The 13,776-nt window shown below is 50.6% G+C and overlaps 1 protein-coding gene across 2 annotated transcripts in view; it reads left to right on the forward strand.

The window, feature by feature from the left end:
- The first annotated feature begins 999 nt into the window (after positions 1 to 999).
- The window catches only part of BLTP2 (bridge-like lipid transfer protein family member 2), an 89,243-nt gene continuing 76,466 nt past the window's right edge, over positions 1,000 to 13,776 (forward strand). For both annotated transcript variants that reach the window (XM_075589260.1, XM_075589261.1), the window contains exons 1-2: positions 1,000 to 1,220; positions 6,602 to 6,734. In XM_075589260.1, coding sequence (XP_075445375.1) covers positions 1,150 to 1,220; positions 6,602 to 6,734 — 204 coding nt within the window. In that variant the 5' untranslated portion in view covers positions 1,000 to 1,149. The remainder of the gene's footprint in view (positions 1,221 to 6,601; positions 6,735 to 13,776) is intronic.

Consider the following 13,776-nt stretch of genomic DNA (forward strand, 5'->3'; position numbering starts at 1 on the left):
CTGTTATATATATTATTTGTTATTTATATGATTACAACATGTAGTACTACTGTGAAGCGCTATGTACATTTATGGCGCTATATAAATAAAGACATACAATACAATTGCTGAGCAATGCGTCACAGGCCCGACACTTAAGGCTTTATACCTGTCAGTTTCCCTGTGCACCTAAGTGACAAATGTAAGAAACGAGATTAGCAGCTCCATTACATTTGATGCCAACAATACTGAAAATGTGCACTGCATCAAGGCACAAATGTAGCTGTTTGGCACATGGTGAATTTATTTGTCAAGGTTTGAATGTGAGGGAACCTTGCAGTGCATCAAATATGTTCTAGTCAAGAAATGACATAGAAAGGGAGACACACCCTAATCCGCATCATGCTGCCACATATTAAGTGGTGCTATTTCAGAAGACCCACCACACGACCAATTCAGGTGAATGTCTTATTATGGAATAGTACCGCGTAGTCGATAGGGGCCAATATGTGCAAAACTGAACTCTCTTTACCCTCACCAGCTGGTGCACATTTATCAGTCTGCCTGGGCAGGAAACATGGCACACAAAACAGCACATTTAACTAAGGAAACTGTTATAGGATACATTTCGGGCTGTTTTGTACACCAGTTTTGCAGCTTAACGGCCAATGGAGATTTTTTTTTTTTTTAGATGTGTTTAAAATATAGTGCACCTTTATGCACAAGTTTTACAGCTGGGCAACTTCGAGAGGCGTTCTTGATTTCAATTGCAAATCTGGTGCAGGTTTGTTAGGGGGGGGGGGGGGTATCTAGTTACTGAAGTCTCCCAGTTGCACCTAAATAATTGCACCAGATTTATCAAAGGGGAAAACAACCACTGGATTTATTTCTGTGATACATTTGGTGTGGGGTTTTTTTTTGCCTCCGTTTTACTTTAGTGAATACAACTTGTCGCCCTGCCCTGCTCTTCAGCACTGCTGCAGCGCACGTGCTGCGGGCCCTCCCTGTGCAGTCACTTCCTGTTCCCGGGGTAGCGGCTAGTCGGCCTCCGCTGAGAAGTGCCGCTCGCTCCCCTCGGAGGAGCGTTCTCTATGGTGGCCCGGAGGTTAGGCTGCTGCTGCTGTTGCTGCCCCGGTGTCGGGGGTGGTCTCCGGGTCCCGGCTGGACGATATGCCGCTGATCTCCGCGCTGCCCCTGGCGCTGCTGCTGCTCGCGGCCCTCGGCGCGCTGCTCCTGGGACGGTGAGCTATACACCAAGGGAGAGCTGGACAGGAAATACCCGGGGAGGAGGGGGAGCACCGGGAGAGACGCGTTCCCCGCGCCTGAGAGGTGTCAGGGTGTGCAGCTGTCAGACGTGGCACTGAGGTGTGCAGCTGTCAGACGTGGCACTGAGGTGTGCAGCTGTCAGACGTGGCACTGAGGTGTCAGGGTGTGCAGCTGTCAGACGTGGCACTGAGGTGTGCAGCTGTCAGACGTGGCACTGAGGTGTGCAGCTGTCAGACGTGGCACTGAGGTGTGCAGCTGTCAGACGTGGCACTGAGGTGTGCAGCTGTCAGACGTGGCACTGAGGTGTGCAGCTGTCAGGCGTGGCACTGAGGTGTGCAGCTGTCAGACGTGGCACTGAGGTGTGCAGCTGTCAGACGTGGCACTGAGGTGTCAGGGTGCGCATCTGTCAGACGTGGCACTGAGGTGTGCAGCTGTCAGACGTGAAACTGAGGTGGCAGGGTCCGCAGCTGTCAAACGTGGCATTGAGGTGGTAGGGTGCGCAGCTGTCAGACGTGGCACTGAGGTGTCGGGGTGCGCATCTGTCAGATGTGGCACTGAGGTGTCGGGGTGCGCATCTGTCAGACGTGGCACTGAGGTGTCGGGTGCGCATCTGTCAGACGTGGCACTGCGGTGTGCAGCTGTCAGATGTGGGACTGAGGTCAGGGTGCGCAGCTGTCACAAGTGGCACTGAGGTGTGCGACTGTCAGACGTGGCACTTGTGCTGTGTCTCCTGGTGGTGACAGAATAACAACTGTAGGGCCAGAGGGGCTGCAGTGCATTGCAAAGCTATATATATTTGCTTTGCTCGTGTAATACGAGCCTGAGACAAAAGGTGGCACTGTGTGCTCATTTGCATGTCATTTCCCAGAGTCCCTTGCTGCAGTGGAAGCGCTGTGTGCTGGGCGATAATGGTGAAAGACAGGGTTGCAGACCTGTCTAAGACATGCAAATGAACATACAGTAATATTTACAGTTGCTATATATATATACTACATATATATATATATATATATATATATATATATATATATATATATATATATATATATATACACAAACAACAAGGGAAAAGCAACCTTTAAATAGCACACGGACATAAATGAAGGTGTAACAAAAATGGTTTTTATTCAAGTGATTTAAAACAGGGGATGAAAATTAAAAGGAGAGGGGGGCTCAGCACTACCTAAGCATATGAGGCATGGAGGCAAGAGTCAAGTAAAGATAAAAAAATCAAGACACATACAGGGTGTAGGTGGCTATATCTAAGCACACCTGCGTGACAATCTACCTATACTGAGACCTTGTGACCACATGTAAAGAGTATTTGCCATATAATTTGGTGCAGTGATTACATGATAAGGGTACACAGGAATAAAAGGTAACAGGTTGCAAAGATACGTTACCACTCAGCAGGTGATTGTCACAAATAATAAAGTCAATACTCCATGTTGTAGATAGGAAAGGTAGGGGCCCCCCTCAGCAAGACTCCCACTCCAACGCGTTTCGACGAGAAACTGTCTTCTCCCAGAGTCTCCCAGAAGAAGACAGTTTCTCGTCGAAACGCGTTGGAGTGGGAGTGCTTAGATATAGCCACCTACACCCTGTATGTGTCTTGATTTTTTATCTTTACTTGACTCTTGCCTCCATGCCTCATATGCTTAGGTAGTGCTGAGCCCCCCTCTCCTTTTAATTTTCATCCCCTGTTTTAAATCACTTGAATAAAAACCATTTTTGTTACACCTTCATTTATGTCCGTGTGCTATTTAAAGGTTGCTTTTCCCTTGTTGTTTGCATATTTCTATTTACCTTTAGCACCACTGTTCAGTCTTACAAAAATTGACTTATCAACAGTGTTTAGGACAAAGTTCATGTAAAGTGTTGAGCGATATCTTTGTGTGTTCCAACATATATATATATATATATGTGGTGACACATTGTGCGCTCATTTGCATGTCATTTCCCAGAATCCCTTGCGGCAGTGGGAGCACTAGGTGATAATGGATAATGGTGAAAGGCAGGGTTGCATACCTTTTGACACCTCCAGCCATAAAACACATCCACACCGGGGGAAGGACCAGCACAGATAACATTCCAATAGACACTGTTTATAGTATAGCTTTTGCTTGCTGCAATCATTGTAACATCGCCGGAAGAAGAGATCAGTGTATCTCGAAAGCTTGCACAAATAAAAGCATTTCGTTAGCCACAGAACGGTATCATCTATTTATTTTTTGATTATTGAAGCTCGGCTAACACGGTACTGATACTTCTACACATATATATATACACACACACACACAAATATGTAAATATAACTGTATGCTCATCTGCATGTCTAAGGCAGGTCTGCAACCCCGCCCTTCACCATTATCACCCAGCACACAGCACTTCCACTGCAGCAAGGGATTCTGGGAAATGACATGCAAATGAGCACGCAGTGCCACTTTTTGCTTCAAAAACCATTTTTAACATGGTTCCCTATAGGCTTAAGCTTGCTGCATGGTGACAGCTTTGAGCACAGCCAGGGTTAAGGTGCATACCCAGAAAACCACCCACAGGCAGCTGTTTCGACCTTAATGGGTCTCATCAGTGTGGGGTTGATTGACTGGGTATGCAAAGAAGCTAAGGGATGGGGTATACCATAATACTGAGTTACGTTATGGTGAGTAAAAAAAGTGACAAAAACCCTCCATTGCAAAGCAAATATGCAAATATTACATATTTGCATATTTGCTTTGCAATGGAGGGTTTTTGTCACTTTTTTTACTCACCATAACTTATATATATATATATATATAGTTATTAAAGAATATCTTTATATATATATATCTTTATATATATATATATATCTCTTGTACCATACTGTCTTGCAAAAATGTGTATATATAGGTGCTGAACATGGTGAGTGTTGGTGTAGGTATGTGGGTAACGGGCAGGTGGTGTTAGTAAGCGGATGGCAGGTGATGTAGGTATGTGGTGATGGCGGGGCAGATGGTGTAGGTATGTGGGTGACAGCAGGATAGGTGGTGTTAGTAAACGGGTGGCGGGTGATGTAGGTATCTGGGTGACGGTGGGGCAGGTGGTGTAGGTATGTGGGTGATGGTGGGGCAGGTATGTGGGTGACGGTGGGGCATGTGGTGTAGGTATGTGGATGACTGTGGGGCAGGTGGTGTAGGTATGTGGGTGACGGTGGGGTAGGTATGTGGGTGACGGTGGGGCAGGTGGTGTAGGTATGTTGGTGACGATGGGGTAGGTATGTGAGTGACGATGGGGCAGGTATGTGAGTGACGATGGGGCAGGTGGTGTAGGTATGTGGGCGACGGCGAGGTATGTTGGATGGTTGTGGTATTGTGAAATGGGGAATAATTGTGTTTGTAGGAGGGTTCTCGGGTGGCATGATAAGTTTTGTCAGGGTTGCAGTGATACTGGCATTACCAGTGTTGGCAGATTGGCATGAATGTGACTGGTTGGTGGGTGGGCATAGATGTTATTGGTAGATTAGCACCAATGTGGGGATTAAGGTATTGGTAGATGGCGATTGGTGAAGCAGGTTTAGACTTTATTTCTGAACTGAGCATCATTTATTTTTATTTTTTTGCTTTATGTCTTGGCATCTTGTAAATCGTTTCCCGGGTGTAGCTTTTTTTAGTCATGCTGATTAGATTGTCACAGGTTTGAGATGGATGCCTCTTCTACTCCATGCTCTCTTGGAACTGGAAATACGTCAAATGAACCCCGTTGACATCTTAAGAAAACACAGAGAGTGCTGTGTGAACAAGTTTCATGCTCTGGAATAGAGTACCACCTACCGTGTCCCACAACAATGCTGGGCTGTGCTCAGTGGGTCCAGTGTTTGTGTACTGTCATTGTGGCGTTTACAGAAGCGCTTTGGTCGGTGGTAGACTCTCCACGATATGCATGTGAGGTTACTAGTTCATTTAAAACAGTCTATAACCTTAGAGCCCGTTTTCTAACTCTGACATACTTAACTGAATTGGCCATGCGTTCTAATACGTACTAATTCATTTCTTATAAGGGATGGCTGGGTTTAATATGTATCAATTACATAGAGTGCGGACTTGCACTGCATGTATAGCAGGGACCGAAATGTTGAATAAACAGTAGTTATGCTCGTGCCTGTACTGTGATGTGTTATGTTAGACACCAGTGTGGGATTCAACATAATCCACATCTATCTAAATTGTTAGCCTAAGGGCCGGAGCAGACTTGTAGCGTCGCGACGCAGCCTGCGCGCGCTTCCGTCTGCTGGGCGATGTGTGAACATCCCCAGCAGACGGAATGATCCGCGGGGGGGGGGGGAGTATCCAGTTTACCACTCTATTAGAAGACCCCCTACATAGTGTGTGTGTTTATAAACCAGTGTTTTCAAACCTTTTTATGGTTAAGGAACCCATAAATTCCTTAACCAAATTCTGAGGAACCCCCAACCATGTTTAATAGCAACTCTGTGATCAGATGCATTGTCAATTCTTCTGTATTTAGTACAATTTTCAAATGACCAGAAAATTGCAGGGAATCCTTTAGGGACGCCCGGGGAACCCATGGGCTCCTAGGAACCCTGGTTGAAAAACACTGCTATAAGTACATATATACAAAAATAGGAACCAGCACACTATTCAGAGGTCAATGTTTTCATATCTATAAAAATGAATTGATTTGAAACAATACAAACGTTTGTGACATCAGAAGGGTGAAGAAATGTAAAATGATAATGTGTTTGGAGTAATGTGGAGAAGAGAGGCTTGCAACTGTAATACCTGGAATATAATTGGGGAGGTCTACATCCAGCAATGGATCAGTAAGGGGCTGAAGATGACAGCATGCTCTCTACACTTGAAGAAGCAGCTAGTTTTGAAAACAAAGTACTGTATGCTATAGTTTCATCTATGGGGGAAATCTCAACATCGGTCCCAGAGAAGGTGTCACAACCTGCAACAAATCATGATGGACACCACTAAGCCATTTAGTTGTTTGCAGTGCACCTCACAATATCAATTAAGTGTAATGAAAGGCCCTTTGTTTACACTGCATCTACGGGGGCTACCTTTTATAGGGCTAATGCTACTGTGTGATATAAATCTTATCTTTACACTATGGATAGAGGATCAGTGATCTTTCTTTGGAAAATGTGATTAATTGGCCATGTTAGTTGGATTGATCTTTATTGTTTATTTTATGGCTCTTCTGGTTATAATCCCTGTATTTTACTTTGTAGGCTTATCCTATAGAGCTTCGCATAAATGGGTATGACAATATGCAAGTGTTCAATAAAACGGGCTTCTGTAAGCGGAAATCTTTTACATTGTGTGCTTGATTCTTGTATTCCCATTCTCAGATGGCTGCTTTATCGCCTGGCCACGAACTGGTGTCAGAGAAAGCTGGGAGCTGATTTAAAAATTGGGTCCATGGGCTTCTACTGGCTTCAGAACATCAGCCTGAAGTTTGGGACGCAGCAGCAGCAAACCCTGGTGAGTAGCAACAACAAAGCCCTCCTGCGAGACCACGACCACGGGAATTCTACTTCCTAAAAACGACCTTCCACGGCCACTTTGTAAAATACTTTAGGTAACAAGAGAAAGTCACTCGGGCTACAGCTAGGACTTGTGCTTTCCTGTTTCCTGTGCTTGGAGTTCCTGTGTACTGTGGGACATTATATTTCCTGGTGGGGGTTGGGAGGGGGGGGGGATTGTACAGGCAGCTCTAGTAAGCCAGCGATGAGCATGTTTGCTATCCCATGAGACCAGAGTTTTGTTACTCTATGCAGGTGTGGAACGTCCTACTGTAGTGTTATTTAGTGGAGGCTATTGATGAGAAAGTGAGCCTTATTGCTCTAGTTCAGGCCTGCACAACATACGGCCCGCGGGCCGCATGCGGCCCGCCTGGATCTCTGTGCTGCCCGCGATAACTCCGTCCGGGCGCCAGTGAATTAATTAAATAAATTAAATAAAAAAAAGAAAGTTAAAAAATTTTTTTTTAAATTGGCGGCGATTCATCACCCCCCCTCCCACCATTACCCCCCCCCTCCCACCACTACCCCCCCCCTCCCACCACTACCCCCCCCCTCCCACCACTACCCCCCCCCTCTTCCACCCCTCCTCCACCCCTCCCCGCCCCCGGTTTTGCGGTGCGCGGGGGCAGCAGCAGCATGAGTTTTTTTTTTTTCAATAGCAGGATGCGGGGGGCGGGGCTTAGTACCGGGAGAGAGGATGTGCTGATCTAAAAGGTGTGTGTGTGTGTGTGTGTTTCTGTGTGTCTGTCTGTGTAAAATGGGGGGGAGGGGTAAAACGGGCTGGTGGGGGGTGGGTGTGAAAAACGGGCTGGTGGGGGGGTGGGCTGCTGACGTGAGGGGGGGGGTGGGCTGCTGACATGTGGGGGGGGTGGGCTGCTGACATGTGAGGGGGGGTGGGCTGCTGACATGTGAGGGGGGTGGGCTGGCTGCTGACATGTGAGGGGGGGTGGGCTGGCTGCTGACATGTGAGGGGGGGGTGGGCTGCTGACGTGAGGGGGGGTGGGCTGCTGACATGTGGGGGGGGTGGGCTGCTGACATGTGAGGGGGGGTGGGCTGCTGACATGTGAGGAGGGGTGGGCTGCTGACATGTGAGGGGGGGTGGGCTGCTGACATGTGAGGGGGGGGTGGGCTGCTGACATGTGAGTGGGGGGACTGCTCACATGTGAGGTGCAGGGGGGGGAGTGGTGTGAGGTGCAGGGGGGGAGATAGTGTTATATTGAGGGGAGGGGGAGAGAATGTCATATTGAGGGGAGGGGGAGAGAGTGTCATTTTGAAGAGAGGGAGAGAGAGAGTGTCATATTGAGAGGAGGGGGAGAGTGTGTCATATTGATGGGAGGGGAGAGTGTGTCATATTGAGGGGAGGGGAGAGTGTCATATTGAGGAGAGGGGGAGAGTCATATTGAGGAGAGGGGGAGAGTGTCATATTGAGGGGAGGGTGAGAGTGTGTCATTGAGTGGAGGGGGAGAGTGTCATATTGAGGGGATTGGGAGAGAGTGTCATATTGAGGGGAGGGGGAAAGAGTGTCATATTGAGAGGAGGGGGAGAGAGTGTCACATTGAGGGGAGGGGGAGAGTGTCATATTGAAGGGAGGGGGAGAGTGTGTCATATTGAGGGGAGGGGGAGAGTGTGTCATATTGGGGGGAGGGGGAGAGTGTGTCATATTGAGGGGAGGGGAGAGTGTCATATTGAGGGGAGGGGGAGAGTGTGTCATTGAGGGGAGGGGGAGAGTGTGTCATTGAATGGAGGGGGAGAGTGTGTCATATTGAGGGGATTGGGAGAGTGTCATATTGGGGGGAGGGGGAGAGTGTGTCATATTGAGGGGAGAGAGAGTGTCATATTGAGGGGAGGGAGAGAGAGTCATATTGAGGGGAGGGGGAGAGAGTGTCATATTGAGGGGAGGGGGAGAGTGTCATATTGAGGGGAGGGGGAGAGTGTGTCATATTGAGGGGAGGGGGAGAGTGTCATATTGAGGGGAGGGGGAGAGTGTCATATTGAGGGGAGGGGGAGAGTGTCATATTGAGAGGAGGGGGAGAGGGTGTGATTTAGGGGAGGGGGAGAGAGTGTTATATTGAGGGAAGAGAGACATGGAGGGGATGCTGACTTGTGGGGGGGATGCTGACTTGGGGGGTGGGCTGCTGACATGGAATTGGCTGGGGGGATGTGATGGGGGTATTGTGTGTTTGATGTGGAGGGGGGTATTGTGTGGTTGAGGGGGAGAGATGGGGGTATGAGAGATAGATGGGGAGTATCGTAAAGGTGGATAGTGAGGGGTTCTGGGGGAGATATGATGATAATGATGAGAGGTGCTGGAGGAGAGATGATGATGATGATGATGATGATTTAACCCGTGCAGCCCAAATTTTTTTTCCTTGGAGCAGTTCGGCCCTTCTCACTTTACGAGTTGGGCAGGCCTGCTCTAGTTCCTGGTGCGAGCTGTTCAGCACTGTGACAATGTAGCAAAAGCTATGCTTGAAAATGAGTTTTTTCAGGTTTAATGAACAGACGGATACAAATATCTAGGATGGCACTCTCAGACGAGTATTAACAGTAAAACCTTAAAGAAGGTAGGGTGAATACAAGTGGTGATCACGTATAAAAGTGAGCAGTGCATACAAATAACAAGTGCATGAATCAAACAGGGATAGAAGTGTGATCAAAATGGATACAGGTGTAGAACATCCCAACACGTTTAGGATGAAAGGAATATAATGTGGCGCCAGAAAAGTGAAACCAGCACACAGAAAAAGTGTATAAAATGAGTCGGTCCACTCAACCTTCAAAGAAAAAAAAACCTTTCCCCCAGTTTCTTCATATGCAGTAGTTCCAAGGAGATGAGGGAGCGGGGGACATCAGTCATAAAAATAGGAAAACGCCACAGAGCAGTACAACAAAGACTCGTGTGGACGAGGACGCAAAAAACCCTCCAACAGTTATACTCGCATGCTAGTGAGTTTAAAACAGCAAATCACAATCTGTGGCAATGTAGATGAGTTGTGTGGTGGATGCAGGTTCTCAGAAGACGAAAGGAAAACACCATAGCGCAAATATATATGTAATAAAACCTTTATAAAATATCCCATCCAAACCTATAGAATGCGCACTTACAAGAAGGCCATTCTTTTAGGCGTTGTACACAGGGTTGCCACCTTCGACTGACGGCCAACTCGGAGGATTTTTTTTTAAAATGACACTGTTTTGCCATGACAACGGGATGCTATGTAACGTCATTCGGCGTCAAGTTGCCATGACAACGTGGCTCCGCATGACATCATGTAGCGTCACATTGTCATGGCACCGGGTGTCACGTGATGCCGTTACGTCACGTGACTTTCCCGTTGGTATGGCAACGCAGTGCCATTTGATGTCGCGCAGCCAAATTGACAGTATTTGCAGGGGGACATGCCGGGAGACATTGCTGTTGCGGGCACTATTGCTGCATTAATGATATATGGAATTGTATATTACTGTACCTAACTTTCTATTATTTTTAACTAATGCTGATGACAATTGTTGCACACAGATTACATTGCCACAACTCAACACGCACGCACATACATTATATATATTTATAAAAAATGAATAGACGATACCGTTCTGTGGCTAACAAAATGCTTTTATTTGTGCGAGCTTTGGAGATACACTGATCTCTTCTTCGTGGTACATTTGAATAAAGCATGCAAGGTTTAACACATACATACATACACACAAATATACACACACACACGCATATATATCTATATTATACCTTAGTAATAAATATTTGTACATATTGGGTAGAGCGTTGAGTCATTCTATATTTTCCAATACATATACATACCTGGTAGTGAACAGGCACTGGAAGCAGGGGGAACAGGCACTGGAAGCAGGGGGAACAGGCACTGGAAGCAGGGGGAACAGGCACTGGAAGCAGGGGGAACAGGCACTGGAAGCAGGGGGAACAGGCACTGGAAGCAGGGGGAACAGGCACTGGAAGCAGGGGGAACAGGCACTGGAAGCAGGGGGAACAGGCACTGGAAGCAGGGGGAACAGGCACTGGAAGCAGGGGGAACAGGCACTGGAAGCAGAGGGAACAGGCAGTGGAAGCAGGGGGAACAGGCACTGGAAGCAGGGGGAACAGGCACTGGAAGCAGGGGGAACAGGCACTGGAAGCAGGGGAAACAGGCACTGGAAGCAGGGGAAACAGGCACTGGAAGCAGGGGGAACAGGCACTGGAAGCAGAGGGAACAGGCAGTGGAAGCAGGGGGAACAGGCACTGGAAGCAGGGGGAACAGGCACTGGAAGCAGGGGAAACAGGCAGTGGAAGCAGGGGGAACAGGCACTGGAAGCAGGGGGAACAGGCACTGGAAGCAGGGGAAACAGGCACTGGAAGCAGGGGAAACAGGCACTGGAAGCAGGGGGAACAGGCACTGGAAGCAGGGGGAACAGGCACTGGAAGCAGGGGGAACAGGCACTGGAAGCAGGGGGAACAGGCAGTGGAAGCAGGGGGAACAGGCACTGGAAGCAGGGGGAACAGGCACTGGAAGCAGGGGGAACAGGCACTGGAAGCAGGGGGAACAGGCACTGGAAGCAAGGGGAACAGGCACTGGAAGCAGAGGGAACAGGCAGTGGAAGCAGGGGGAACAGGCAGTGGAAGCAGGGGGAACAGGCACTGGAAGCAGGGGAAACAGGCACTGGAAGCAGGGGGAACAGGCAGTGGAAGCAGGGGGAACAGGCAGTGGAAGCAGGGGGAACAGGCACTGGAAGCAGGGGGAACAGGCACTGGAAGCAGTGGGAACAGGCACTGGAAGCAGTGGGAACAGGCACTGGAAGCAGGGGGAACAGGCACTGGAAGCAGGGGGAACAGGCAGTGGAAGCAGGGGGAACAGGCAGTGGAAGCAGGGGGAACAGGCAGTGGAAGCAGGGGGAACAGGCAGTGGAAGCAGGGGGAACAGGCAGTGGAAGCAGGGGGAACAGGCACTGGAAGCAGGGGGAACAGGCACTGGAAGCAGGGGGAACAGGCACTGGAAGCAGGGGGAACAGGCACTGGAAGCAGGGGGAACAGGCACTGGAAGCAGAGGGAACAGGCACTGGAAGCAGGGGGAACAGGCACTGGAAGCAGGGGGAACAGGCACTGGAAGCAGGGGGAACAGGCACTGGAAGCAGGGGGAACAGGCACTGGAAGCAGGGGGAACAGGCACTGGAAGCAGGGGGAACAGGCACTGGAAGCAGGGGAAACAGGCACTGGAAGCAGGGGGAACAGGCACTGGAAGCAGGGGGAACAGGCACTGGAAGCAGGGGGAACAGGCACTGGAAGCAGGGGGAACAGGCACTGGAAGCAGGGGGAACAGGCACTGGAAGCAGGGGGAACAGGCACTGGAAGCAGGGGGAACAGGCACTGGAAGCAGGGGGAACAGGCACTGGAAGCAGGGGGAACAGGCACTGGAAGCAGGGGGAACAGGCACTGGAAGCAGGGGGAACAGGCACTGGAAGCAGGGGGAACAGGCACTGGAAGCAGGGGGAACAGGCACTGGAAGCAGGGGGAACAGGCACTGGAAGCAGAGGGAACAGGCACTGGAAGCAGGGGGAACAGGCACTGGAAGCAGGGGGAACAGGCACTGGAAGCAGGGGGAACAAGCACTGGAAGCAGGGGGAACAGGCACTGGAAGCAGGGGGAACAGGCACTGGAAGCAGGGGGAACAGGCACTGGAAGCAGGGGGAACAGGCACTGGAAGCAAGGGGAACAGGCACTGGAAGCAGAGGGAACAGGCAGTGGAAGCAGGGGGAACAGGCAATGGAAGCAGGGGGAACAGGCAGTGGAAGCAGGGGGAACAGGCACTGGAAGCAGGGGAAACAGGCACTGGAAGCAGGGGAAACAGGCACTGGAAGCAGGGGGAACAGGCAGTGGAAGCAGGGGGAACAGGCAGTGGAAGCAGGGGGAACAGGCAGTGGAAGCAGGGGGAACAGGCACTGGAAGCAGGGGGAACAGTCACTGGAAGCAGGGGGAACAGGCACTGGAAGCAAGGGGAACAGGCACTGGAAGCAGGGGGAACAGACACTGGAAGCAGGGGGAACAGGCAGTGGAAGCAGGGGGAACAGGCACTGGAAGCAGGGGGAACAGGCAGTGGAAGCAGGGGGAACAGGCACTGGAAGCAGGGGGAACAGGCAGTGGAAGCAGGGGGAACAGGCAGTGGAAGCAGGGGGAACAGGCACTGGAAGCAGGGGGAACAGGCACTGGAAGCAAGGGGAACAGGCACTGGAAGCAAGGGGAACAGGCACTGGAAGCAGGGGGAACAGGCAGTGGAAGCAGGGGGAACAGGCACTGGAAGCAGGGGGAACAGGCACTGGAAGCAGGGGAAACAGGCACTGGAAGCAGGGGAAACAGGCACTGGAAGCAGGGGGAACAGGCACTGGAAGCAGGGGAAACAGGCACTGGAAGCAGGGGGAACAGGCACTGGAAGCAGGGGGAACAGGCAGTGGAAGCAGGGGGAACAGGCAGTGGAAGCAGGGGGAACAGGCAGTGGAAGCAGGGGGAACAGGCACTGGAAGCAGGGGGAACAGGCACTGGAAGCAGGGGGAACAGGCACTGGAAGCAGGGGGAACAGGCACTGGAAGCAAGGGGAACAGGCACTGGAAGCAAGGGGAACAGGCACTGGAAGCAGGGGGAACAGGCAGTGGAAGCAGGGGGAACAGGCAGTGGAAGCAGGGGGAACAGGCACTGGAAGCAGGGGGAACAGGCACTGGAAGCAGGGGAAACAGGCACTGGAAGCAGGGGAAACAGGCACTGGAAGCAGGGGAAACAGGCACTGGAAGCAGGGGAAACAGGCACTGGAAGCAGGGGAAACAGGCACTGGAAGCAGGGGAAACAGGCACTGGAAGCAGGGGGAACAGGCACTGGAAGCAGGGGGAACAGGCACTGGAAGCAGGGGGAACAGGCACTGGAAGCAGGGGGAACAGGCACTGGAAGCAGGGGGAACAGGCACTGGAAGCAGGGGGAACAGGCACTGGAAGCAGGGGGAACAGGC

This window comes from Ascaphus truei, chromosome 3 (assembly GCF_040206685.1).
Source record: "Ascaphus truei isolate aAscTru1 chromosome 3, aAscTru1.hap1, whole genome shotgun sequence".
Taxonomy (NCBI): Eukaryota; Metazoa; Chordata; class Amphibia; order Anura; family Ascaphidae; genus Ascaphus; species Ascaphus truei.